Consider the following 26,045-nt stretch of genomic DNA (forward strand, 5'->3'; position numbering starts at 1 on the left):
TGCAAACAGTACATTATGTTACAGATTTTAATATTAATTAGTCATTGTCAATTGTTGACTTGTCCTGTTCTCATTGTATGACGAATTATGATGGCTGTTTGGTAGCCGTTTGCATACAATGCATACTGTTGGGTCTAAAGTCAGACGTTTGTGTATTGTATGTACGGTCGGCAAGGTCTGTCATCTAGAATAGTAAGAAAGTGTCACAGTTTGTGTTGACAGACCATGGGGATGTGGAGAAGGAGGACCCAAAATGCAGGACTCTTCAGATGAAGCAGTGTCTTTATTTACAGTGTTGTAAATATGAACCACAATGAATCCCTGTGCATCCCACACTCCTGTGCTGTGTTCCCTCTCACTGTCTGTGCTCTGAAACTCTGTTTTCTAGTTTCCATGCACCCGTGCTTGCTGCCCTCTCGTCTCCACACTCCTGCAGGAAGAACACAGCCGTAAATACTTCACACTATGGCAAACTCACACTAACTGACATCTCACTGGGAAACTGACAGGAAGTCTCACGCAACGATCCAGCATCGGAGAGAACTCAACCACACTCCTAAGTAGCTCTCCTGATGAAGCTTGACCAGCTGCACACACCTACACCCACAAACAAGAAAAACAAAGAAAAAACAAGGGACAGCAACACCAAATATACACATGTCCATAAACTATTCAAGAACCCCGGGTACCCAGACGCAGGTAAAGTGTATTTATTAAGCGCTTTTCATAGACAAGCGGTCACAAAGCGCTGCACAGGATTCTTATCATTCTTATTTTCTGGTTTGTTTGTTTCTTCCCCTTCTCATCCAGTCTGTCTCTGTGTGCTGTGATTAGTGTCCTTATGTTTGTTTACCTCCTACCTCCTTAGTCATGTCTTTGTATCTGTCTTGTGTCCAAATCTTTTTAAAGTGATGCTACATCAATGTGCTCACAGACATTTACCTTACACTATGTTCGAGTTACAGTGCATCATCTGTGAAATATAACAGAGATTACAACCTTCAGCCTTCAGTGAGCTTATGGTGAGCCTACAACGTTATTCGTTAACAACAAAGCAAACGAAGCATGGCTTGACAAGTCTAGAAGATAGTTCAAATTAAATGATTAATTCTAATCTATGTCTCAAAACCATGCAAACCAATGAGTAGTGGAAGAGGTGTAGCTAATGAAGTGGCCAGTCTGAGGGATCTCCCTCCTCCTCGCTGAGTTTCTTTTGCTGCTCTCCTTCGTGTCTTTATAAACTGGTGGTGTTGCCACAGTATTCCTACACGCATTACTGTTTTTATTTACCGATGTGCAATATCTGCACATGCTGCTCCTCTTTCTCACTGTCTGCAGCCCAAATGTGTTTTCTCAGGGCATCTGAGTCACGTGATCGCACAGTAACGAATCAAAGCAAATCAGGAAGAAGGGGGCGGAGCAAAGAGTGTGTGCAGGAGAGGAGCCGAGCAGAGAGAGCTGCTTTTTCATGAAACGGGAGTAAAGTAGTGAACTTAGAGGAGAGAAACAAACTAAAGTATCGATCATAAACCACTACCAACGTCCTGATCGATATCTGCATCGATCTGCCCACCCTTGTCTCCTGGATCGTAGCTGAGATCAGCGTGAACCACGTGGGTCTCTGCTCCCTGATCTGTTTCCTGTGTTTGGAAAGAGTTGCAGCTTCATCGCGGAGTTTCTCTCGGTTTGTGGGCTCATCTAAAGGTAAGCACCGAGCTAACTTTACTGTGAGTTCAGTTCATGTTGAGTTTAGCTCCTGAATGAGGTCTTCTGCTGCTCTCCTCGGTGTCTGTTCACAGTTTATTGTGAACACGTTGAGAGAAGAGTGAGAGAGTGTTTGGAGAAAAACACCAACTAATCATTAGCTCAGCATGCTGGGAGAAGTTGGAGCAGAAAAGTCTTTTCATTGTCCCTGCAGCTGTTTTTCTGCAGCTTCATTTCTATTTAAGTGATAACAGGAAGGTGTGTGTGTGTGTGTGTGTGTGTGTGTGTGTGTGTGTGTGTGTGTGTGTGTGTGTGTGTGTGTGTGTGTCCATGCTGCCCAGTCTCTTTTACTGTGTTTAAATTGCAGCTGCTAGAACACGGCTGTTCAACATCTATTCATTCAGTCACGTTTATTTCACATCTACAGACACGCATTTAGAATAGCCTTTATTGTCATTGTACAGAGTACAACGAAATTGGAGTGCCACTCCCTTGGTGCAAGTTTCAATAATAAATATAAATGTAAAATATAAAAGTACAAAAAAACAATCGTAGGTACTCAAACAATAGTATGTACAATATATACAGGATAGCAGCATTAATATAATGACAGTGACGGTATGGAATAGGTTCAATTGTTTTTGTGCTTATTTACTACGGTGATAGCTCTGGGAAAGAAGCTATCCCTGAATCTGTTTGTCCTGGTTTTATGTGACCTGTACCGTCGGCCTGACGGTAATAGTTCAAACAGTTGGTTGCTGGGGTGAGAGTAGTCCTTGATGATATTGCCAGCTCTGCTGAGGTACCGAGAGTTTGCAGTGACCTCCAGGCTGGGCAGAGAGCAGCCAGTGATCTTCTGGGCTGTGTTGATGACCCTCTGCAGTACTTTCCTGTCTGCAGCTGAGCACCCTGCATACCATGATGTTATGCCGTACGTTAGGTTCAAGGTTCAAAGTTCTTTATTTGTCACATGCATAGTTATACAAGTATAACACACAGTGAAATGTAGCCTGACACGCTCCTCGACATGTGCAAAAATTGGGGGGGGGGGGGGGGGTGTAGAGGAAGAACATTTTATATACATATATACATATATATATATATATATAGTATATACACTGGGTGAATGTGCAGTAGTAGCAGCAAGCAGGTGAATTCTGTACATTAATATGAATAGACATCTAACTATTTTACAGGATAGACAATGTAAACATATTTAAAATTAAAGGAATTGAAATGTACATTGTGCCTTGGTTTAGTGTCTGGAAGAGAGTCCTGTCTCAGTCAATTATAGATGATGTGAGAGGGCGGGTGTGTGTGTTTAGGGCACGGATGGCTTGGGGATAGAAGCTCCTCTTGAGTCTCTCTGTCCTTGCCCGGAAGATGCGGAACCTTCTACCAGATTGCAGAAGTTGGAACAGTTTGTTGCCTGGATGTGACGGGTCCATCAGTATCTGCGCTGCTCTAGTCCGGCATCTCCTGGTGTAGGTGTCCTGAAGCGGGGGGAGAGCAATCCTGCAGCAGCGTTCTGCTGTACGGATCACTCTCTGGAGAGCTTTTTGGTCCTTCACACAGCTGTTCCCAAACCACGATGTCATGTCCTGTGTGAGGATGCTCTCCACAGCGCCTGTATAGAAAATCCTGAGGATCTTTGGAGAGACCCTGAACTTCCTCAGTTGTCGTAGGTGATACAGGCGCTGCCTAGTCTTTTTGGTCTGGACCTGAATGTGGGCAGCCCATGTCAGGTCTGAGGAGATGTGGACACCAAGATACTTGAAGGACTGCACCCTCTCCACTGGAGCTCCATTGATGATGATGGGCTTGTAGTCTCTGTGCTGACCCCTTCTGAAGTCCACCACCACCTCCTTGGTCTTGCTGACGTTCAGCTGGAGGTGGTTGTCCTGGCACCACGATGCAAGATTCTTCACTTCATCCATGTAGGCCGCCTCATCGTTGTTGGAGATGGCACCCAACACCACTGTGTCGTCAGCAAACTTCACAATGGTGTTGGAGCCATGGGTGGCCACACAGTCTGAAGTGTAGAGGGAGTAGAGCAGTGGTGAGAGGACACATCCCTGAGGTGCTCCTGTGTTGATGGTGATGCTGTTGGAGAAGCACCTGCCCACCCTCACCACCTGAGTTCTGCCAGTGAGGAAGTCCAACACCCATGCACACAGACGGCTGTTAAGTCCCAGATCCCTCAGCTTTGTGAACAGTCTGCAGGGCACTATTGTGTTAAACGCTGAACTGTAATCAACAAACAGCATTCGCACATAGTTACCCTGTTTCTTGTCCACGTGGCTGAGAGTGGTGTGTAGGACGTGGGCGATGGCATCCTCTGTGGATCTGTTGGATCTGTAGGCGAACTGCAGCGGATCTGTGGTGTCTGGGATGGAGGAGGAGATGATGTTCTTCAGCAGCCTCTCAAACACCTTCATTACTACCGAGGTCAGTGCAACTGGCCGGTAATCATTCAGGGATGAGGGTTTGCTGTTCTTGGGCACAGGGATGATGGTGGATCTTTTGAAGCATGTGGGGACCACAGACTTCGCCAGGGACTCGTTGAAGATGTAAGTGAACACACCTGCTAGCTGGTCAGCACAGCAGCGCAGCAGGCGGCCGGTGATGCCGTCTGGCCCCGCCGCTTTCCTTGTGTTCACTCTCCTCAGTGCCGCTCGGACGTCATGCTCCGCGATGCTGGTCACCGGTCTCTCGCTGATGACGTCACTGTCCTCGGTAGTCAGGCGGTAGATAGCATTAGCCGCCTGGCTAACCTCAAAACGGGCGTAGAACTGATTCAGCTCGTTGGTGAATGCAGAGTCAGCGTTGATCAGCGCAGTGTCCCTGGCTTTGTAGTCCGTAATGGTGCGTAGTCCGTGCCACATACTCCGTGTGTCGCCCTGGTGGAAGCGGGACTCCACACGTTCCCGGTACCGCCGTTTAGCATCTCTCACCGCGCGCCGCACGCCGTATGAGGCCGCTTTGTAGGCGCTCATATCGCCAGTGGCGAGACCCGCGTTGTAGGAGGCGGTCCTGGCGTTTACTGCAGTGCGGATCGATCTGTCCATCCACGGTTTCTGGTTTGGGAATGTGGTGACTCTCGCAGTGGGGATAATCTCCTCCGCTAGCATATTGACGAAGCATACTGCTACTTCCGTAAACTCGTTGATGTCGACTGCGCATGCTCTGAACATGTCCCAGTCGACGTCGTTGAGTGCGTCCTGTAGCGTAGCTTCTGATTGGGCAGTCCACCGTTTTACCTCCCTCGTGGTTACTTCTTCCCTCCGTATGCTTTGTTTATACTGGGGGATGAGGAAGATGGCGTTGTGGTCAGACTTCCCAAAAGCCGGGTGTGAGACAGCTTTGTAGCCCTGCTTGTATGGCGTGTAGCAGTGATCCAAAATCCGATCCCCTCTCATTGGACACGAGACATGCTGGTAAAAGTTTGGCATGACTTGTCTGAGGTTCGCTTTGTTAAAGTCTCCTGCTACAATAAGGGCTGCGCCCGGGTCCTTGTTTTGAAGCGAGCTCAGCACATCATGTAATTCGGACAAAGCCATACCTGTGTCCGCTTGGGGTGGGATGTAGACCGCCGTGGCGATGACCGAGGTGAAGTCACGGGGCAGATAGAAAGGGCGGCACTTAATGCTCAGGATATAGCATGTTCTGACTGAGAGATTTCTGAAAAAATTCAAACGTACAGCTCTGCTATCACTTCCAACATAAATGAAGACAGGAAACTAAACAGCAGTGACGTTTGTAGGGTTACTGAAGTTGGGCTAGCTGGTATATAATGATGTGCTATGTGATCGCTAGCGACACAGCTATGTTAGCATAACATAAACAGTGAAGCTGGAGGACGAACACTAACACTTTTCCACTTATAAAAGTTAACGTTAAGGTTCCTCGTGGTTAGAGACAAATGCAATCGCATGGCAGGATGCTGTAAACGGACCAAACTTCAGTCAGGAGAACAACTGAGATAATCCATCCACAATACGAGGTTAGTCATTAATATACTGCAACAACATGGGAATAGAGCAGCTGCCAGAGAATTCAACCTTAATGAATCAATGGTACAGAAGTGGAGGAAGCAAGAAGAATGAGTTTAATAAAGTTTGATTTATCTGACTGCTTTGTTTCGCTTAATGTGCCTTATAATCCCGTGCACCTTATGGTCTGGAAAATACGTACTGCACACTGTAGTTTAATGTTGCAAAGCACCTCTTTTTAACTTCAGTGGATATTATACATGGTTATGCTCAGGATATGTCAGCCCATTTCTACTGGAAATACCTTTTGGTTAAACTGTCAGCAAGGAATTTGCATTTGCACTGTTACATTTTTATAAAGCTTTAATGTACATAAAAACCAGCTTCTTGTTTAAGTGAAAATAAATGGAAGGTTGTCTTTTTGTGCTAGTAATGTTTTTGAGTTGTATTTTGTCTCGCATCAATTATATCGTCAGTTATATCGTTATCGCAAATTTTCAAATATATATCGTGATAAATATTTTTGGCCATATCGCCCTGCTCTAGTCCCAGTCCGGTTGTTCAGTCTGACGTCACTAGCCGTGTCTGGGTCTAAACTCCGCTGCAGGTCCATATATCAAACGATCACTATGGCATTACTGAGAGTTGAAAAACTGTCTAAAGTCTTTCATCTTTAATAAAATGATCAGCGTTCTGCTCTACCAGGTGTAACAATTGAGTTTAACATCCAGGCATCCATGAAAACGAAATTTATGACATTTAACGGAGTTAGAAGTTAGCAGGGAGTTGCTCGCTAGCTTCTATCTAAATACAATATAGCATGTCCTGACTGCGGGGTTTTGGAAACAAATTAAAACGTACAGCTCTGTTATCACTTCCAACATAAATGAAGACAGAAAACTAAACAGCAGTGACGTTTGTAGGGTTACTGAAGTTTGGCTAGCTGGTATATAATGATGTGCTACGTGACCGCTAGCGACACAGCTATGTTAGCATAATACAAACAAACTTTTTTTCCACTCAATAAAAGTTAACGTGAGGATTCTCGGTGGTCAGGAACAAATGTAATCGCATGGCAGGATGCTGTAAAAGGACCAAACTTCAGCCAGGAGAACAACTGAGATAATCCATCCACAATACGAGGTTTGTCATTCCTATACTGCTGCATGGGCTGGGCTGTAGTTACATCCTAAGGTTTTAAAAACTGAGCTTCAATAAATGATTAGCGGCAATAAAAGCCGAGGGAGGTCAACAGTGATCACTGACTTTTTAGGAGCTTTTTGAGATCAAATAGAAGAAAATACAAAACATTAAACATGTTAACAACACAAAAGCCATATTAAACGCAGACTACTTTAGACCCGGAAGTAGGATTCATCACGTCATCACTTAACAATCTGATTAAGAGACCGCACGCTTGAAGTACGTGCACTACGCACGGTGCGTACTATCTTTCACTGTGATGTTACAAAGATCTGTTTTGTGTCCCAGCTGATCAGCAAGAGGAGGAGAGTCCGACGGAGCACCAGACGAACATTTTCAACCATTTGGGCTCAGCTCAGCTGCTACAGTGGACAAAAATGTCATCAACACAAAAGGTGAAGAATCTATCACTTTTATTGAAACTATGTGCACTTCATCAGCTGATGCTTGTTTGTCAAGATTGAAGAAGTTTATTGTCATTTTGTATGGTGTTACCCAGGCTGAAACAATATACCGTTTCTCACCAGCATATACAGTGCAATAATCAATACAATTAGAAAAAAAAAGATTAAAAAGCTAGTAATAAATCGCAACAATAAATGAGTAAATAACATAAAATCTAAATTAAAAAACAAACTCAAGTCCAAATGGTCACACTCATACACGTACCAGGAGTCCTTTCACAGAAGGGGATAACTAAATAATGTAGTGTGTGTATCTGGGGAGTATATTGTATGCTGTGTGTGTGTGTCGAACTCCAGGACTCGAGTGCTGGAGTCCTGCGGGTTTTAGACGTGTCCTAGATCCAACATGTCACAAAATGGCTGTGTGTAGGCAGGAGAGGACCCAAATGCAAAACTCACCAAGACTGAGGATAAAAAGCACAGCCTTATTGCTGAAAACAAGGGAAAATGATATAAAACTAAACTGGGAAAACTAATAAATCATACATGAAAACACAGAGTGACTCACACAGCTATGAGGGAGGACGCAACACTGAAAACAGGAAGACTGAGGACTTAAATACACACGAGGTGATCAGGAGAAGTGACATTAAATGGGGAAACAGCTGAAACAAATGAACATAATGATGTCACAGGGGAAGTGTAAAACTAAACACAATGAACACGGGAACACAGTGATGGGTTTGTCTGGCACAGACCCACCGCCGGAACGAGACAATTCTACTACATCAGCAAAAGCAAGACGCAAGTCACCAGAGCTCCTTGTGTGCTCTCGTGCACGAGGGAGAGAACTGTGATGAGCGCCGTTCCTTCTGCTTGAACCCCAGTCGCTCAGTTAGCTCCCCTGTAGCACTGCTCTTTATTGTGGTTACATGAACATGCATAGGTTCATTAACATATGACGTCTTACACAGGTATGCATGTGAACGAAGAGTGGCGTCTGTGTCAAGATGTGACCCCTGTGAACGACTCCCAAAAGCTGGTGCCAGTAGTCCAGCGGTCCACCTAAACAAAGGGCTCTTATACTTAAACAGATACAGAGTAGGTGTCCTTCCATAGTATAAATCAGTAAGAGAAGGTACGACGAATCGATTATATAACTCTAAGCACATATGAGTATATATTTCTAAGCATAAATGACAATCCAACAATATAAACCTAACACACAGGACCTCTTCAAGATAAAACCGGCAACATAATGAAACATGACTACATTAACTTAATGGCAAAAGACATGCAGACATGAAACGCATAAAGGATAAGGGAGACTTAACAGTGGTTAAAAACACAAGGAGAAACTAATAAACAAATGAACTTAGTTAAACTAATAAACTTAAACATACCATAAACCATAAACATCAAAATAAACTTGAACTTAAAACGCTGGGTCAAAAAACCCAGGATCGTGACACAACACAGCTGATTTAAAGGCTAAATTACCTCCTCAACATGTCTTGAAGTTCTCCAGAGGCCTGGTAATGAACTAATCATTTGATTCAGGTGTGTTGACCCAGGGTGAGATCTAAAACCTGCAGGACTCCGGCCCTCAAGGCCTGGAGCTCAACACCCCTGGCGTTAGCAGCTAGCCTCGCATTAGCTCCTCCACGCTTACCCTGCTTCCACATCCTATCACACCGCTTTCTGTGTTTCCTCTTGGGTGTTACTCCAGGCGTATTTATGGATTTTCTCCAGCTTGCTTGGCATAGGAGCCCAAGCTCACCCAACACAGTGAGGAGATATTTCTTTTAGCACGAGATATGGTTATGAGCTTTCGAAGATAATCGCATTTGTAAAAGACACTGCTGCTCATACACACACTTCTCTTTCACACAGTTTATATTGGCACTACATGGTCTTTGTTAGCGTCAGGCTTATTGTTAAGTATTCATCTTCAATTTCTGTACACTTATTCATACATGCAGAACAAATGAATCATTTGTCCATTAAAAAGTATGTGATATGTCAGTCATCATTTTTATTATGGCTATAAGTACACGTCTCACCTTTTCATAGTGCATTTACACTCTTTTAACTAGAGAACATTGATTTCCAGTGTGATTCAGTTCATACTGGTTTGGAAAGGCTGTACCAGTGGCTGTCCAAGTTGCAAGTTTTTTGCTTCACTTGGGGTATTTCAAAAATGGTATTTTCCTGGGTGTTGGAATTTTTTTTTATTTTTATTTTTATTTTTTTTATTCTACTATCGTGATAAGCCTGCTGTAATCAGCACACTCCAGCGTCACTCATTTTCTCCGGATTGTAGCTACTGGCAATTGCCCTTCTGTTGGTCCATGGGATAAGAAACTCGAAGAAGATCTGATTTTATAACAAACACCACAGATTATTGCTCTGTATTGTATTTCCTTGGACTCCAGTTTTGGCACAAACAAACTTCACATTGCAAATATAACACATCTCAGGGACCACCTTCTTTCATCGGGGTATCCATTTCATCAGCGCTTGACTGTTTTAATGTATTCTGGATGTCCAAATAAGGCTTTGAAATAACTTTTTAGGTTAATGTAATAATCATAAATTAGAAATCTGGAGAGCAGAAAATCCATGTGGGATGGCAGTCTCAGCTGTACTAACAAATATTGCCACACTAACATGCTTAAACTACTTTTGGCTGTTCCCTGATTCAGCGGTCACCACACATTTATTTGTGCAGTTTTGTCTACGGCCTTTTTATGGCTTTATTTTGAAAATCGCACAGCTCTCAGCTGTGCAATTTTATATGGTTAACTGCTCATTCCAGTGAGCAAACCAGTGCTCAAAGGCAGTTTTTATTTTTAATGCTGAATGCTCTTCTATCTATATATGTACTGTAAGAGCTGAACTCTTCCACAGCATGCATTTTTTTATTTCTCATTGATATTTGGCCGTATTGGGGCCCGATGAATGTAAAAACATAGAATTGCCAGATTTTTTTTTTTTTTTTAACCTGATTTTTGTTTCTAAGAAAAATTAGGATATTCATTTAAAATGTCGATAGAACAGCAGCAGTATAATGTCCTCGTAAGTGGATATCAGGCCCTTGTAGAGCAAAATTGAGTATTTTGGTCTAAATAACCCAAAATGTGATGCCCACATATGTGGATGCCAGGTCCTAGGAGGCCAAGCGCTTGTTTTTTGCGTGAAGGGGGCACACAAGTTATCTGCCGAGCAGCAGTGAACAATACAGGAAAATGATCGGAGATGCACAACTCAGATATTTCCATTATGCACACATCCAGCCCGTGGGAAAGCACCAAGTCCAGTGTGTGACCTTTTTCATGCGTGGGACCGGTAACTCACTGGGTCAAGTTAAAAGAGTCAATAATATTTAAAAAGTCCTTGACCATAAGTTTGGAGTCACAGCAGACATGGATGTTTAAATCACCAAAGATTAAAAAAACTGTCAAATTTAAGAACAATTCCAGCAATAAAATCTGAAAACTCTTTGATAAAATCCTTATTAAACTTGGGAGGACGGTGTATGAGGCCACACAACAATGGGACAGCAGAGTTCAGGTGCAACTCAAACAGCTGCAGTTCAAAACTAGAAAATGAATCGTGCTGTAATGTTTGATGGCAGTGAAGTCGAGCGTTGAACACGGTGGCTAAAGATTATGCAATGCTTTGATTGTGTGGATCCTGTTTCTCTTTATTCTTTATCTTTTCTTCAAGTTGCTTCCGTACGTTTTTCGGCGCTTAACTACTCCCTCAGTTTTCAGCCGATTTTCTCAGTTCAAATCTTAAAAAATTCTGCTCTTTCTGCTAATTCCAGCTATGACTTTTGGTGCTCATAACTTCTATACTTTTTGAGATATTGATTTTTCTTTTCAATATTTTTTGCCTATTTCTGCACATTATCAGTGGCCTCACTGATTTTCCTTGCCGGGTTGACCTGTGTTTTAGCTCAGTGAGATGAGCATCCGTTCTCGGACTGGGAGGCCCGGGTTCAAATCCCGCTTATGACACCATTTTTTCAGTTAACACTTATTAACTTTTTTTTAACTCTTTTCAACACAAATTTCAGCTTTTTCACCCCTTTTCAGCACATTTTTCAGTTTTTTTCACCACTTTTCAGCAGAAATATCAGCTTTTTCAACTGTTTTCAGCAAAAACCTCTTTTCAGCAGAATTTTGCTCATTGAACTCTTTTCAGAAGAAATTCTGCTGATTGAACTCTTTTCAGCAAAATATTCAGAGTTTTCACCTCTTTTCTGCCCAAATTCTGCTTATTCACCTCTTCTGTAAAATTTTCAACCTTTCCACCTCTTATCAGCACAATTCTCAGCAGCTTCTATGTCATCTCTTGTGTTGGAGTGTCCTCTTGTGGCGCCTTTTGGGTAGTGCCTTATCAGCACAATACTCAGCCTCTTCTGCTCATTTCAGGACAATTGTCAGTCTCTCCACCTCTTCTTTGTGAGAAAGAGTGTGGCGCAGTGAGATATGTACCTGCCTTGAGTACCAGAAGGGCCAGGTTCAAATCCTGCTCAGGGCAAAAATTCATTTTTTTTTTCAACCTTTTCAGCTTTTTTCACCAGACATCTTCAGCGTTAAGGCATCCACACAGCATTTTCGCAGGAAATGCAAATTTTTCTAGTTCTTTATCTTTTCTTCATCTTCAAGTTGCTTCCGTACGTTTTTTGGCGCTTAACTACTCCCTCAGTTTTCAGCCGATTTTCTCAGTTCAAATCTTAAAAAATTCTGCTCTTTCTGCTAATTCCAGCTATGACTTTTGGTGCTCATAACTTCTATACTTTTTGAGATATTGATTTTTCTTTTCAATATTTTTTGCCTATTTCTGCACATTATCAGTGGCCTCACTGATTTTCCTTGCCGGGTTGAGCTGTGTTTTAGCTCAGTGAGATGAGCATCTGTTCTCGGACTGGGAGGCCCGGGTTCAAATCCCGCTTATGGCAACATTTCTTTCAGTTAACACTTAAACTTTTTTTTAACTCTTTCCAACACAAATTTCAGCTTTTTCACCCCTTTTCAGCACATTTTTCAGTTTTTTCACCACTTTTCAGCACAATTACCAGCTTTTTCAGCTGTTTTCATCAAAAACCTATTTTCAGCAGAATTCTGCTCATTCAACTCTTTTCAGCAGAAATTTTGCTAATTGAACTCTTTTCAGCAGAATTTCTGCTTATTCACCTCTTCTGTACAATTTTCAGCCTTTCCACCTCTTATCAGCACAATACTCAGCCTCTTCTGCTCATTTCAGCACAATTGTCAGTCTCTCCACCTCTTCTTTGTGAGAAAGAGTGTGGCGCAGTGAGATATGTACCTGCCTTGAGTACCAGAAGGGCCAGGTTCGAATCCTGCTCAGGGCAACATTTTTTTGTTTTTGTTTTTCAACCTTTTCAGCTTTTTTCAGCAGACATCTTCAGCGTTCAGGCATCCACACAGCATTTTCGCAGGAAATGCAAATTTTTCTAGTTTCTTTTCTTTTTCTTTCTTTCTTTTTTTTTTTTTTTTTTTTTTTTTTTTCTTCCTTTCCCGTTTGGCTCTTTTGCCATCAGAATTATTGTCTAAAGGCAAAGAAAGATGCCCAACGGATTTACTTTACCAAATTGACCATCCCAGCCTTGCCATAATGGTCTATTTTATTCACCTTTTATTGTTTATTTTATTTTATTTTCACTTGTTAAATACGGGACAGGCTTGACTGGGGAAAAGAAAGGAGAGAAAGAAATGGAAAGAAAAACAGCGGGGAAGAGGGACGGGGATAAAGGGCAAAAAACAAAACCCAACAAAATAAGTAGACAGAAAATACGTATACCAATCACCTGGATCACCTGTTGAGAAAGAAAAAAGAGAAAACAAGCAGAAGAAAAAAAAAGCAACATAATAAAGAACATCATGATGATCTATGGGAATATAACAGTAAATACTAAATATTAAACATTATTGTGCAGCACGTAAGATCGACAGCGCACAGTGTGCTTTGAGGTAGGAGCCAAAAAGGGTGTCGTTTGTGTGTGTGAGCACCCGTGTGTACACCTGTGAGCATGAACGCGCTTGTTTTTAAAAGGTTCCTTCATGTAATGATCTGCCACTATCCCAGAAAGAGCTGGGGAGAGCCCCAGATGAGGGGTCACTCAGCAGCTGGGGAGCAGAAGCCAGGGGGGGTTGCAGTGACGCGCCCGTGAGCTCCGCCAGCAGCCAGCTGTGCCAGAGTGACCGAGCCCCAGGCCAAGAGGCCGAGGGCACCTCACCCACGAAGTGGCCTGAGTGAGACCCTCACCCACGAAGTGGCCTGAGTGAGACCCTCACCCACGAAGTGGCCTGAGTGAGCCCCAGGCTCCAGTCCCCGACAAGCAGCCACCAAGGAGTGAGCCGGTGTGTACCTGGACGCACATCCCCAGACACAAAGAACCACCAACGCACCGATGTCAAGATCCTATATGTATGTGATATGAGAGTGTGAGTAATGTGGATATCTAAGTTGTGGGATGAAATTTAGGCACCGACAGCTAGAAGGGAGCAGAGGGGGGGATGCCTCCCCTGCACCCTGGTGACACACCTTTACCCTAAGGCCCTGCATGTGTGGGTGATTGTGGTGGAGCGGGAAGAGGGAGGCAGTTGGAGATGGGGAGGGAAGGAAGGGAGGGGCACGTGACCCCTCCCTGGGCCCAGCTGACCCCAGTAGGCACCCCCATACTCTGCCCAGGCCCATCCGGACCTGGGCCCAGTTCAGCAGCGCCGCCTGGCCCCACAGAGCCTGGGACAGCCCACCCGACCCCACTACAGAAAACTGCACCCACCCTGTCATCCACTCATCTTCCAGACTACACAAGACAATAGACACCCAGGCTGAGAACTTCCTCCACCTCTCCTATATCTCCCCCTCCTGCAGAGTTAGTTCCTGAAGAGAGGAGACCTCCTGCAAGCTGTAACAACCTCCCCCACCAGTTGAAGAGCCCCCCAGGTGGCTCGATGCACTGGCGACACCCTACGCCAGGGCTGTACCCCCAGACACCCACCCACCCCAGCAACACACAAACCGGGACCCAAGCCCCCAAGGCCCAGCCAGGGCCCCAGCCCAGAGACAGAGCACCCCCAGGACCCACCCAGGGGCAGCCAGGCTACCAGGTCAGTAACCCATGTCCGTCAGCACAGACCCTCCCCCCTATGCTCCTGGGGAATCCCCCGACGCCCCAAGTAGGGCTGTTCGATATAACGATTTATATCGGATGACAATATAAAAACTTCTATCGTTTCATTTTACGCTATCGTTTTTTTTGTGGTGTCGCAAAATAAACTGTTTACGGCAATATTTTTTCATTATTTTGATGGTCACTGTAGTGGCTATGTTAATTTCTTAAAGTTCTCTCTTTCTCTTATATTTAATATAACCACACTACAGACAGACAAGCGCTTGTTTTTATGCCTTGTGGTTAGCAACAGCGATGGTAAAACCACCGCGTGTCCGCTTGTTTATTTTCCACATAAACCTTTCACAATAAAGCTCAAGATCCTCTCGAGACTTTTCAAAATAAACAGAATCACGTGAAAGATGCAGAGTATTTATGGATGAGAAGCAAGAAAGAGCCGTCAGGTGCTAAAAAATAAACCTTAGACTCAAACGTTAGAACAGGCTTTCCCCCGCAGCATGTTGTATAATAAATACTCAGAAAGAAAACGGCGGCTGTTACAACCTATGTCTAAAAATGTATTGTTTCATGCATCAGTTAAAACACTCGACTCCAGGTAGGCAACGCCCAGCTGGAAAAACTTCATGCAAGTCGAGCTGCCCGAGATTCACAGAATTTACAGAAAATATCACATTTTTGTGATTTATATCGTTATTGGACGATAGATGTCTTAATATCGGGATATGAGATTTTTGGTCATATCGCACAGCCCTAGCCCCAAGCCCGTCCCTACCCCCAAACCAATCACAACAGCGAAGGTGGGACCAAACTATGACACCCCCCCCCCCTCCCCACTAGGTGATGGAGCTGATCAAAGGTTTCTAAGGTTATGTTTCTGGGAGGAACCTAAGTCACCCAGTCGCCGTTTAATATCAGGTATTGCACTAATGCAATAATCAAAGTTTCTGTTTTGGCCGGGTTTACCGTATTTTCGCAACTATAAGGCGCACATAAAAGCCTTAGATTTTCTTTAAAAAGTGCGGCGCGCCCTATAGTGCAGTGCGCCCTGTGTGTTGTAAGGAGGACGTAGTAGAGAACACCTTGAGAACGCTAAAGGGTGAAGTGTGGGCGCTGATCGTATATACCGGACAATCGCACATACCTGTATAAAAGGACAGGTATGTGCATTATGTGGAACATCGTTGTTTTAACAACCCTGAAAATGGCAAAGAGACACGCCTATGAAGCACAGTTTAAACTGAAGGCCATCAGCTACGCGGAGGAACATGGAAATCGAGCAGCCACGAGAGAATTTAAGATGAATGAATCAATGGTTTGCAAGTGGAGGAAGCTGGAAAACAAGCTCCGGCAGGTCAAGAAAATGCAGCTGAGTTTCCGCGGACATAAGGCGAGGTGGCCCGAGTTGGAGGAAAGACTTGAGCGGTGGATCATCGAGCAAAGAACGAGCGGGAGAAGCGTTTCGACGGTCACCATTCGGCTAAAAGCAGTTTCACTAGCTGAAGAGATGAACATTGAACATTTCCAAGGAGGTCCGTCTTGGTGCTTTCGTTTCATGAAACGGTGCCATTTTTCCATCCGGACCAGGACTATGGTAGCGCAGCAACTTCCAGCGGATTATAATGAAAAGCTGGCCATCTTCCGCTCCTACTGCAGCAAACACATCAGCGACAAAAACATCCAGCCCAGCCACATCACAAACATGGACGAGGTGCCGCTCACTTTTGATATCCCGGTGAGTCACACTGTGGAGAAGAAGGGGACCAGCACGGTAGCGATACACACAACGGGGCACGAAAAGTCTTCTTTCACTGTTGTGCTTGGCTGCCATGCTAATGGACAGAAACTGCCGCCTATGGTGATTTTTAAGAGAAAGACTTTGCCTAAAGAGAAGTTTCATTACATGAAGGAACCTTTTAAAAAAACAAGCGCGTCCATGCTCACAGGTGTACACGCGGGTGATCACACCCACAAACTACACCCTTTTTGGCTCCTACCTCAAAGCACACTGTGTTCTGTTGATCTTATGTGCTGCACAATAATGTTTAACATTTAGTATTTACTGTCATATTCCCATATATCATTGTGATGTTGTTTATTCTATTACTCTTGTTCTCTTCTGCTTGCTTTCTTTTTTCTTTCTCAGCAGGTGATCCAGGTGATTGATATATGCATTTTTTTTTTCTCTGCCCGTTCTGTTGGTTTTTGTCTTTTGCCCTTCTCCCCCGTCCCTCTTCTCAGCTGTTTCTCTTTCCCTCTTTCTTTCTCCCCTTCTTTCCCCCAGTCAAGTCTGTCCCGTATTCAGTAAGTGAAAATAAAATAAACAATAAAAGGTGAATCAAATAGACCATTACGGCAAGGCTGGGATGGTCAGTTTGGTAAAGTAAATCCGTTGGGCATCTTTCTTTGCCTTTAGACAACAATTCTGATGGCAAAAGAACCAAACGGGACAGGCCAAAAAAAAAGAGAAAAAAAAAAAAGAAAAAAAAAAAAAGAGAAGTTTCCAGCAGGAATCATCATTAAGGCAAATGAAAAGGGCTGGATGGATGAGGAAATGATGAAAGAGTGGCTGAGGGAGGTGTATGTAAGGAGACCAGGTGGTTTTTTCCACGCATCACCATCGCTGTTGATCTGTGACTCTATGCGTGCCCATCTCACAGCCGATGTGAAAAAACTAGTGAAACAAAGGAACTGTGAGCTTGCTGTCATTCCGGGAGGCCTGACAAAGGAACTCCAACCGCTGGACATCGGTGTGAACCGGCCGTTCAAAGTAAGGCTGCGAGCGGCGTGGGAGCAATGGATGACCGATGGGGACCACAGTTTCACTAAGAGTGGAAGGCAGCGCCGGGCGAGTTACGCCACAATTTGCGAATGGATTGTAGATGCTTGGGCTAACATGTCTGCTGGCACTGTTGTTCGAGCTTTCGCAAAAGCCGGCATCATTTCCGAGGAGCCGCACGGCACGGAAAGTGACTCTGACAGTGAAGAAAGTGAACTTGGCATGTTTGATGGAGATTTAGCGCAGCTGTTCAATTCAGACACAGAGGATGAGGACTTCGATGGGTTTGATTGATGACAATTACCGGTAATAAAAATGTGAGTACCAAACTCAGTTTTGCTCCCGCTTCATTTTTAGATACGCATACTTGTATGTTTGTATGCTGATGATGATGACAATTACCGGTAATAAAAATGTGAGTACCAAACTCAGTTTTGCTCCCGCTTCATTTTTAAATACGCATACTTGTATGTTTGTATGCTGATGATGATGACAATTACCGGTAATAAAAATGTGAGTACCAAACTCAGTTTTGCTCCTGCTTTATTTTTAAATATGCACACTTGTATGCTTGTGTGTTGTTGTTGATGACGATTACCGGTAATAGAAATGTGAGTAAGGTAAATGTGAGTAAGGTCCTCAACCTTTTTTGCGCCACGGACCGGTTTATGCCCGACAATATTTTTCACGGACCGGCCTTTAAGATGTCACGGATAAATACAACAAAATAAAACTAGTACCGGTACCGAAAAAAGAACATTTATTCATAACACACGTGAAAAGACCCAGGAAAACCGAGTTAACGATAAAAACTAACAAAATAACGCTGAAAACCGATAAAAACCCTGAAAACCATACATTTTACACCTGAGCCTCAACTCTCGCGGCCCGGTACCAAACGACTCACAGACCGGTACCAGTCCGAAGTCCGGGGGTTGGGGACCGCTGGTGTAGCAGATTCTTAGCTGGTGTGAAGTTAATACAGCCACGGAGTGATGACGGGGTCGCGGTAAAGCTGTCCATCCACATAGAGCCGGTCCACAGCGATGGCAGCGCGGGAGCCCTTCTGGATGAAGCCACGTCAGATTGTGAAGAGGACCCTGCGTCGTTACAGGATCTCTTTTGGGAACTGCCGATGCTTTGATTTCTAAAAGTAGCTGGTGATTGTACACATGTAGACCAAGGGCGTTTTGGGCTAACATAGAAAAGGATAAAGCTAGTAAAAGCCAAAGCAAAGCTAGCAGAGTTTACTGACGCAATGTCAACAGACGTGTCACCGTGCATACTGCTGCTGCCGTCTTGCCCCCAAAATTAGCGCCCCCCCTTTCACCCTTCGCACCAACTGAGCAGTGGAGAATAACACCAACAGGGGCAGTAAACTGAGCTAACTAGGAGCAGCTAGCTAGCCCAACTCAGCAGAGGTTTTCCCAGAGAGATGAAGAGCGTAAGAACTGAGGGATGATTGTGATGACAGGGGTGTATATTTGCATGTCGGGCTGTGCACACGTCATCACAGATCGTCTGCCTTAAAGGCGTGAATAAAGGTTTCCTCAGCCAGGCGTGATATCCCATACCCCGTGTGTTGTACCGAGTGTATTGACTGAAAAGAAACTACTTCAACCTTTGGTTTAAAACTAGTGTTAATGGAAGAAGTTTGAAGGTTGAGTTTGTTCCACGACTGCATTTCACTCACTGCCTCTGTTTGTATCTCTGTCACTCCAGGACCAAAATGGAGCGAGACGTCAGCGCTCTCAGGAGGCCGACAAACCTCACAGAAGAAAGGAACAGAAAAAATACAGCTGTGATGAGTGTGGGAAGGATTTTACTAAGGCTGGAAGCTTAAAAATACACCAACTGATCCACAGTGAAGTTAAACCATACAGCTGTGATGAGTGTGGAAAGGATTTTACTTATGCTGGAAGCTTGAAAAGACACCAACTCATCCACAGTGGAGTTAAAGCATACAGCTGTGATGAGTGTGGAAAGTCATTTACCCTGGCTGAACACCTAAAATCACACAAACCTGTTCACAGTGGAGTTAAAGCGTACAGCTGTGACTTGTGTGGAAGGTCTTTTACCCATGCTGGAAGCTTAAAAAGACACCAACTTCTCCACAATGGAGTTAAAGCGCACAGCTGTGAGTTGTGTGGACAGTCTTTTACCCTGGCCGAACACTTAAAAACACACCAACTCATACACAGTGGAGTTAAACCGTACAGCTGTGGTTTGTGTGGACAGTCTTTTACCCATCCTGGAAGCTTAAAAGCACACCAACTCATACACAGTGGAGTTAAACCGTACAGCTGTGACTTGTGTGGACAGTCTTTTACCCAGGCTGCACACTTAAAAAGACACCAACTCATACACAGTGGAGTTAAACCGTACAGCTGTGACTTGTGTGGACAGTCTTTTACCCGGGCTGGAAACTTAAAAAGACACCAAGTCATACACAGTGGAGTTAAACCATACAGCTGTGGTTTTTGTGGACAGTGTTTTACCCATCCTGGAAACTTAAAAGCACACCAACTCATCCACAGTGGAGTTCAAGCGTACAGCTGTGACTTGTGTGGACAGTCTTTTACCCGGGCTGGAAACTTAAAAAGACACCAATTCATACACAGTGGAGTTAAACCGTACAGCTGTGACTTGTGTGGACAGTCTTTTACCCGGGCTGGAAACTTAAAAGCACACCAACTTGTCCACAGTGGAGTTAAAGCATACAGCTCTGATCAGTCTGATAAAGCTTTTACTCATAGTAGCAGCCTACAGAATCATCAGGTTACCCACTCTGGATTCAAGGCGTACAGCTGTCACATTTGTGGAAAAACCTTCCGCTGGCCAGGCAACCGAAATATTCACCTACGCATTCACACCAAAATTGATGTTTGCTGCTGTGATCAGTGTGGCAAAATTTGTGTGACATACAAAAACTTAGAGCAGCACATGTTTTCCCACACTGAGGAGAGACCTTATAAATGTGACCTGTGTGAGAAGACTTTTAAATCTCCACATTACCTCAAATCACATCAAAAGATTCACAGCAGGAAGAAACTCTAAAAGTGCAGTTACTGTGAGGTATGTATTTTTCTTTTTACAGTTATTTCGAAGTATTATGTGAATGAAATTTAATTTCAAAGCTTATATGAGACATGAAAACTTCACATACAGAATATTGAGTAACATCTGACACAAATTTCCTGAAACTTTCCTGATATTGCAAAAACGTAACATTTTAAAAGCTTCTCTCATTTCTAACATTCACACTCCAATGGATGCAATGGATATGCAGAGTAGAGCATCCAGGGGTTTAAACCACCAATCTTCCCATTAAGTAGATTACCTACAAATTAAGAGTTATTGCAGCCCAGTAAGCTGACTGTTATAATGTAAAAATTAAAATGTGGAAGTTGGCAGAGCTGCTCTTTATTTCAGGCGACGTTCAGGATAGAAATGTTGAAGGAATTCCCTGACTTACACGGTCATTGTGTCTTTGTTTAGAAGCAGAGCAACACAGATGGATCCCTGTCGTCACTGTGGTGGTGGGAAAGTGTTTCGCTGTGATCTTTGTGGAAAAACTTAGTCATTTAAAGAGCCTAAAAATACGTCAACGCAGACACACTGGAGACGAAATGAATTACTGCAAAGAATGTGGGAGAGGCTTCCCCACATCAAGTGAATTAAAACAACATGAACTCTGTCACAGTGGGGTAAAAAAGCACGTTTGTGACCAGTGTGGGTCATCCTTCATCAGTGCAGGTAATCTTAAAGAGCATAAGAGTGCACACAGGAGAGAAACCATACAAGTACAGACACTGTGACCAAAGGTTCTCACAGTCAGATATTCATAACCTTCATGAACTTACACACATTGAAGGGAGCTACAGCTGTGACCAGTGTGACAAGAGCTTCAAGAATCTCAGTTCATACCCCGAACACAAACGATCCCACGCTGTAAATAAACTGTTTCACTGTTACCAATGTGCAAAAACATTCACTTCGTTATCTGCTCTGTGCAAACATCAGCGTGATTATGCAGAACTGAAATCACTGTATCACAATCAATCTGAAGATCCTCTTCTGGTTTCAGGATCAGACTTAAAAACCTTGAGATCAGGCTCCACAGATTTCAGCTGGAGTCTCCTGTAAAGAGTGCAGCTGATGTCACACTTGGATCTGATGAGCTAGCTCTGCTTTCTGGACCTGCAGTGAATAATCCTAAATGTTACAGTTAGGGAACTACAAGTGTGTATATATATGTACATCAAGTTTATCTTTTATTTTTTTTCCTTTGGATAATTTTACAATGGTAAACAGTAGTGGTAGAGCTGTGCGATATGACCAAAATCTCATATCCCATTATAAGACATCTTTTGTGCGGACAACGATATAAATCACAAAAATTTAACATTTTCGGTAAATTCTGTGAATCTCGGGCAGCTCGACTTGCGTGACGTGTTTCCAGCTGGGTGTCATGTACCTGGAGTCGAGTGTTTTAACAGATGCATGAAATTATACATTTTTAGACAGAAGTTGTAATGGCTGCCATTTTCTTTGTATTTATTACACGGCGTGCTGCAGGAAAAAGGCTGTTCTAACGTTTCAGTGTAAGGTTTATTTTTTTAGCACCTGACGGCTCCTTTCTGCTTCTCGTCCGTGAACACTCTTCATACTCTTTCGCAAGATTCAGTTTATTTTGAAAAGTCTCAACAGGATCTTGAGCTTTATTGTGAAAAGTTTTTGTGCAAAACAAACAAGCGGACTAAGGACAGCGCTAGTAAGTACTAGAGATGGACCGATCCGATATTACGTATCAGTCCAGTACTGACCTAAATTACTGGATCGGATATCGGAGAGAAATAAAAAATGTAATCCGATCCATTAAATATCTAAAAAGCACCTCACAAAACTTGCGACATGGCACAACTCGGCTCATAACCATAGCACATCGGAGCTGTATGCGTCACGTGATGGAGCAGCTGTGGCATGGGAGACCTGTCGGCGGTCTGGTTGAGCATTTGGAGCCTCGCTACCAAACCGTCATTTCAGTTATCCCAGAGAGAAGTAAAGCACGTGTGCAAGTTCATCTCTGAATGTTTGTAAAGCATTCCCACGTTAAGCTTAACAACCGATATATGGAGCGACTGCCTCTTCTCTCTCCCTCCCTCTCCTGCTGCTACTTCAATCGTGAAACTGATTAATGATCAGCTGATCGGCTTTTCTGTCGCGAGTCCGTCTCTCTTGTTTGTGTATCGCCCACTTTGCACCAGAAAGAGGAAACCAGCAGCTGAACAACAGCAGCACGTTTAAGCTTGATAATCTGTTGGTAGAATTTATTTAATATTACTTTCTACACCAGGATCCTTTTCCAGCTGACGGCTGTAACTGTGCAGGGGCGGAGCAAAGTTTAGCCAGGGCATGAACAGCGAAAAGGGGGCACAAAGACGTACTTTCTTTCTTATTCTCATTTAAAATATCTAGCGTTTAATAAATAATTATCTGAATCTTACACCCAAAGTTTTAATCTGATGTAAAATGTATAGAAGTCCATTACTGTATATAGTAACTATTAAGTCTAATATACCCTAGTAAGCTGTAGTACTTTTTCCTTTGGGAAAGTACCATCTGTGCAGTCTGAAGTTCTGTTGAAGAAAGATGTTGAATCTATTTAACTATCGTTAAAAAATAATTGATTTCTGTGTATTTTTTTTCACACTGCATCAAATTAAAGTTGATTACGTCGATTAAGCATCATGAGGTGGGGGGTGGTTCCCTATTTTTATTTTTTATTTTTTGCTGGCAGTTTGCCATCCTATTAGTTAGGCTGCTTACTCTTTAAAATACATGAATAGGGAGGATGGTGCAGGTTTAAGGTTATTAGATTGATCAGTTTTGCTGAACTATGAAATATTTTGGGTGCAGTGTATTTATTGCATACAGGTATAACAGAATAGCTTTAGTAGGTTTTTTTAAAACTAGAGTTTGAACTTATACAAAATGCAGCAAGATATTAAAAAACAGTTTATTGATTAAAAACACACTATCGGATTCATATTGGTATCCGCTGATATCCAAATTTATGATATCGGCATCGGACATAAAAAAAAAAAAAGTGGTATCGTGCCATCTCTAGTAAGTACTCTCTGCTTATGACCCAAAAAACCCCACAAAAAAACAGAAGTTTTAGGAGTGACGGTGAGAGAGAGAGACAGCAGAAAAAGAGAGAGAGCGAGTTCTGAACAACTCAGAACGAGGCCTCAGAACAAATAAAATCAATATTCGAACCCAAAGTAAAAACAAGATCCAGTGTGTGCCCTTTGTTATGTGTGGGGCCTGACACATGCGGCGTAAAATGAAAATAAACCATAATGTTGATAAAATTTCTGGCAAAGACGTTGGAGTCATCATCAACATGTAGGTTAAAATCCCCAACTAAAAGCAGTCAGGACAACCTCATAGTAGAGGACAGGACGTAGGTGATCCAGGAAAAGAAAAAAAGGACACAAAGACAAAGGTGTTCTACTAAGTTGAGAGCAGGACACTGTGCAGACCAGTCAAGTTCTCCCACACCAAACTCTCTTTATGGACCTTGCTTTGTGCACTGGTGCACAGTCACGTTGGAAGAGGAAGGGGCCATCCCCGAACTGTTCCCACAAAGTTGAGAGCATGAAAATGTCTGCTGAGCTGGAAGCAGCCGGAAAGCTGTAGAAGCCCAGAAGTGGAATGTGGAAGTTAATAAACACACTTGTCCTGTAAAAGAAAAAAAGAAAAAGAAAAAAAGGACAGGAAGTAGCTGAACTCCAACAAAAATAAGCTGTTTGGGCCAGCTGGACGATTCACTACAGCACAATAAAAAGGATCCTTATTTCCGACAGAAAATATCCAATTTTCACTCAGTCAGGTCTCAGTCAGAAATAAGAAGTCCAGTTTTTTAGAAGATATAAAATCGTTAAGCATGAACGACTTATTAGTCAATGATCGGGCATTAAAAAGCACCATGTTCAGCGGGGTGGAAGGATCGTTTTTAGCAGAGGCTCGAATTATTGGACGTAAATACTCACCAGTGGCGGTCCTAGCCAAACAGGCTAGGACCGCCACTGGTGAGAATACACCTCCCTATCTCCTTACCTTTTGTTTTCATGCTGATATCAGCTTTAACCAACACAATAAAGTCTCTTTTTATTGTTGTGTAGTGTGAGATTATTATATTATCTTATGCCACATTATACCCCTAATTAAAGATTGTGAAATTATTATGTAGTTTTAGTTTCCATTATTCTCCTGACTTAGAAGAAGGTGATAACTATTACATTTATTAAACTGATTTGTATTTCATTAGACTGCTGACTTATTATGAATGGATGATATTGTTTTATGATGCATGTTACTGCTGCGTTATAAGAAATATTGTTTTCAGAGAGTCATGGCCTTATTTGTCTGATTAGAAAAGAACAGAACATACTGCACAGGAAGCCAAGGTCATAACTTCGGCTCACTGAGAGAGAGAAAGAATGTGGATGTTTAGGTTTTATGACTTTGGAGGGGGGCTGAAGGTATAAGAATGTGAGAAACGCTCAGACACTTCAAGATCAGGCGGACACCCTCCCGCGCTCATCTCCCCTCCGGGTGGTTTATGCTCAAAAGTGTTGTATGGAATAATGAGAATTGTATGGAATAAAATGATTGTTGATTGTGCATTTATGTGTTGTCCTTCCTTCAGCCCAAAGATGAAAGAATTGGGAGAATTTAACAGTAGAACACGATTTTATCACAGGCAAGGCCATGGAAGCTCTCCTATCTGAAACTGTTCTGTGAGCAATATACCTTCAACTCTCCCTAATAAGGGCATGCTGTCGGTTTCATAGCATTTATCAATTTTTACCCACCAAGTTGACAACATCACTCTCTCACTCTCTGTGGGCAGAGCAAGAAGAAGGCTTCCATATCCTGGATTTTTCCAAACATGATCCGAAGCCTCGGCGCAGTGCGGCCCATCCCTCATCTAAAGGTAAGCGCCGAGCTAATGAGGTCTTCTGCTGCTCTCCTCGTTGTCTGTTCACAGTTTATTGTGAACACGTTGAGAGAAGAGTGAGAGAGTGTTTGGAGAAAAACACCAGCTAATCATTAGCTCAGCATGCTGGGAGAAGTTGAGCATTTGCTCGCAGAAATTTGGAGCAGAAAAGTCTTTTCATTGTTCCTGCAGCTGTTTTTCTGCATCCACCAAACCTCTACGGCCTCAATTCTATTTGAAGTGATAACAGGAAATCTGATCTACAGCTGCACCCTATCATCTAAACAAACTTGAGCACATTTTATTTTAGTCATTGTTTTCTTCTACGTGCAGTACAGAAAATCTCAACAAAAGTAATCAGTTGGCATCTGTGATTAGTTAGTGTGGTCTGAACAACTTCTTCTTTGATTGGGTGACAGCAGTTGAAAGTAATTGGATGTGACAATTATGGGGAGGGCCCTGAATAATGTTAAGAAAATGGCATTTTAAAAGCTGTCACAGTTGGCACTGAGCTCTGGAAAAATTGACGTTTTTACTGGTCTTTGAACGCCGCTTTTTCTGCCAGGCAGAAAGCAAGGGTTTAAAGCCGCCCACTGGTGTAAAATCGGCGCTCTCACTTTTTACACGTCGATTTTACGTCATTGATTGATTGAGACCACGAGGCTGACCTCAGCGAAGATCAGAACGCAGTTATTGCTCTGTTAGTTTCAGCATCAAAGATCTGCAGTGACAACCAGAGGTGTGGCCTCGAGTCACATGACTTGGACTTGAGTCACATGACTTGATGTCA

At 43.2% G+C, this 26,045-nt stretch overlaps 1 protein-coding gene across 2 annotated transcripts; it reads left to right on the forward strand.

The window, feature by feature from the left end:
- The first annotated feature begins 1,418 nt into the window (after positions 1 to 1,418).
- Positions 1,419 to 24,939, forward strand: LOC146662764 (uncharacterized). Of its 2 annotated transcripts, XM_085419365.1 has the most exons (5): positions 1,419 to 1,704; positions 7,188 to 7,294; positions 14,213 to 14,448; positions 18,970 to 20,322; positions 20,746 to 24,939. In XM_085419365.1, the coding sequence occupies exons 3-4, from the start codon at positions 14,293 to 14,295 to the stop codon at positions 20,302 to 20,304; spliced, it is 1,491 nt and encodes a 496-aa protein (XP_085275491.1). In that variant the 5' UTR covers positions 1,419 to 1,704; positions 7,188 to 7,294; positions 14,213 to 14,292; the 3' UTR covers positions 20,305 to 20,322; positions 20,746 to 24,939. The 2 variants fall into 2 exon arrangements, with proteins under 2 accessions (XP_085275491.1, XP_085275492.1); XM_085419366.1 differs by lacking the exon at positions 14,213 to 14,448.
- Positions 24,940 to 26,045: the final 1,106 nt, after the last annotated feature.

The sequence above is a fragment of the Rhamphochromis longiceps genome, linkage group LG9, assembly GCF_057381845.1.
Source record: "Rhamphochromis longiceps isolate RC_006_pf linkage group LG9, R_longiceps_female_GT1.1, whole genome shotgun sequence".
Lineage (NCBI taxonomy): Eukaryota > Metazoa > Chordata > Actinopteri > Cichliformes > Cichlidae > Rhamphochromis > Rhamphochromis longiceps.

What these genes read in the sequence shown, in the direction of transcription:
- LOC146662764 (XM_085419365.1), top strand. Translation starts at nt 14,293, where the DNA reads ATGCACTGGCGACACCCTACGCCAGGGCTGTACCCCCAGACACCCACC. An exon ending in AGGGGCAGCCAGGCTACCAG is followed by an intron (nt 14,449 to 18,969) that starts GTCAGTAACCCA and finishes CTGTCACTCCAG; the next exon opens with GACCAAAATGGAGCGAGACG.